General features: G+C 43.0%; 1 protein-coding gene across 1 annotated transcript; it reads left to right on the top strand.

Moving 5' to 3' along the window:
• Positions 1-619: 619 nt before the first annotated feature.
• On the top strand, positions 620-1,267 carry LOC147866310 (uncharacterized). Its single transcript, XM_087316739.1, has one exon. It carries the CDS (start codon positions 620-622, stop codon positions 1,265-1,267), a length of 648 nt encoding a protein of 215 aa, XP_087172865.1.
• The last annotated feature ends 1,366 nt before the right edge of the window (positions 1,268-2,633 follow it).

Genomic DNA, 2,633 nt, shown 5'->3' with positions numbered 1-2,633 from the left:
TTGGCAAATACTTAAGCTCTCTTACAAAAGATGAATCATGGTCAAAGGAAGACTTCTACCGAATTAGGAAGAAGGCGTACAAGTTCTTCCTCAAAGAAGGACATCTATGGAAGTTTCCGAAGAAGAAGAATGGAACTCCACTTCGACTATTGTGCAAGAAATAGGATCAACAAACACTAATTGCTGAATTTCATGATAGTGTGTGGGCAGGTCATCGTGGTATATGGGCAACATTTGCAAAGCTCAAGGAGAAGTATTGGTGGCGGGTGTTTACAAAGATGTAGCAAGCTATGTTGAAACATGTGAGTAATGCCAATTATACTCGAATATTCAACATAGGGATGAACTTCATCCGACATATCCATTATCAATGCACTATAAGTGGTTGGTAGACATAGTGGTTATGCCAATGGGATTGGGGCAAATGAAATATCTCGTGCTAGCAAGAGAAGGACGGGCGCTAAGGAATAAAACAACTTCGGCGGTTTGTAAGTTTCTCCTTGAAGATGTTATTTGTCGATACGGATGTGTCGGCAAAATAGTAACCGATAGGGGAGAATTAGATGCGAATGAAGCTAAAGAGTTCTTTTCAAGAATAGGCGTCAAATTATCGCTCACCATGGCATACAACCCAGACGCAAATGGGAAGGTGGAACGAGGACATAGTCCAATTGTAAAAGCTCTAGCAAAGGCTTGTGACGGCAAGATGGGAAATTGGCCACGATTACTACCTTATGCATTGTGGGCAGATAGAACTACACATAGCACGACTACGGGATATATGCCCGCCGAACTCATATTAGGACAAAAACCAATAATGCCTATTGAGCAAAGTGTTGCTTCGTGGACATCTTTTCCATGGCAAGAGGAAATGAGTCGGGAAGACTTGCTAGCCACAAGGATTCAACAATTAGAGCGAAGGCCCGAAGATGTCGAGTTGGCAATAGAACGATTGCACCAAGCTCGATTGAAGAACAAGGAGAATTTTAATAGAAAGCATCGTCTTCGACAAAGAAAAATTGAAGAAGGAGATTGGATTCTTGTGTATGATAGTAGTCTCGATAATCATTATAGCACTACTGGAAAGTTCGCAAAAGAATGGTTTGGCCCGTATATGGTCAAGAAAATAGAGGAGTTAGATGGAACTCGACTTGCTTTGCCGATAGCAGGGAAGAGGATCAAGATCTTTAAGAGAAGAGAAGCCCCAAATCTTGAGATCGAAGCTCTAGATGATGTATCCTCGAACATCGAGGTTGAAGAAGAATAATTAAAAAAGAGGAACCTCACCACAATTGGCACATACCGGTGGATGTGCAGGTTTGGTGGGGGTGAATGTCGTGTGGTTTTTCACACAATATGAAAACTAGTAAAATAATTATTTACGATTAGCTTAATATATTGATATGGAAAGATAGATATGTTCAAGAGCTTCATAGCATATTTTACTACGCATAAAACGGATAAAAAAGTATCAAGTTATATGAGTATGAAGCTTGAAGAAAAGAAAAGAAAAGGCAAAACTGTGAGATATCCCACATAGATAGGACAACATTGGAACCCAGAATATATAACAGAAACCAAAACATATTCATTCTATTAGTGTGTGGAGCACAGAATGTTCAAGGTGACTTGGGCTACACTGTGTGTTGTGCACGCTTCGGCCGCGTGTAAGCACAAGTGTGTTAACGCTTTGGGTGTACGCGCGTGTGCATGGTCGCGTTGACGTTTTCGGATGTACGCGCGTGTGCAAGTTTCGGACGTACGCGTGGACGTTTTGAACGGACATGTGTGTGCGCACATGCGCATGCGTGGATGCGTACACTACGGCGCGGTTAACGTTTTGGGTGTACGGGCGTGTGCATGGTCGCGTTGACGTTTTCGAATGTACGCGCGTGTGCAAGTTTCGGGCGTACGCGTGGATGTTTCGAACGGATGCGTGTGTGCGCACGTGCGCATGCGTGGATGCATACACTACAGCGCGGTCGAGGCTTTTGCGCGCGGATGCATACACGGTGCGGGTTGGACGCACGCGCGCGTGGATGCGTACACTACGCGGTCGAGACTTTTGTGTGCGGACGTGTCTACAGTTTGGTTGCGAAGCACGTACGGATTGCGCACGGGCTAAACTTTATGGATGATTGTGTCATTTGGCCGAATTATACGAACAGTCGCATGCAACCAAAAGCCAAGGCCATGCAACTAAAAGTAAAAGGCATGCATCTAAAAATGGAAGCATGCAACTAAAAGCAGAGGCCATGCAACTAAAAATAGAGGCCATCCAACCAAAAGTGGGCATGCAAAGTAACATTGGGGAGGAGGATCAACAGGGAGCTCGATATATGTCCCATTTTTTCCCTCCTAGTTTTTCTTTTTTCCTTCTTCTTCCCTCTCTGTTTCGAGAAACAAATTATCTCACATATTGATATCAAACTCCTAGCTTTGTGGACTCGATCTTTCTTGTCAAAAAAAAAAAATCTCTCGTATTCATATCGGACCACTCCTTGCATGGTTGTTGGCTCCTTTCTTTGAAAAATTAATCTCTCATTTCCATACCCAACCCATTGTAACATGATTCTGAAATTATAAAGAATCGATTTTCTTTTGTAATAAATTAATGATTTGTCTCTCCCACT

Source organism: Azolla caroliniana, unplaced genomic scaffold (genome assembly GCF_043228905.1).
Source record: "Azolla caroliniana isolate FFs.n. ecotype wild unplaced genomic scaffold, voAzoCaro1.0.p SCAF_3, whole genome shotgun sequence".
NCBI lineage: Eukaryota > Viridiplantae > Streptophyta > Polypodiopsida > Salviniales > Salviniaceae > Azolla > Azolla caroliniana.
The sequence above is the reverse complement of the archived record's forward strand: the minus strand, read 5'-3'. Positions and strand labels throughout refer to the sequence as shown.

Excerpts from the sequence above, each read along its gene's own strand:
- LOC147866310 (XM_087316739.1), top strand. The coding sequence starts at position 620 with ATGGCATACAACCCAGACGCAAATGGGAAGGTGGAACGAGGACATAGT.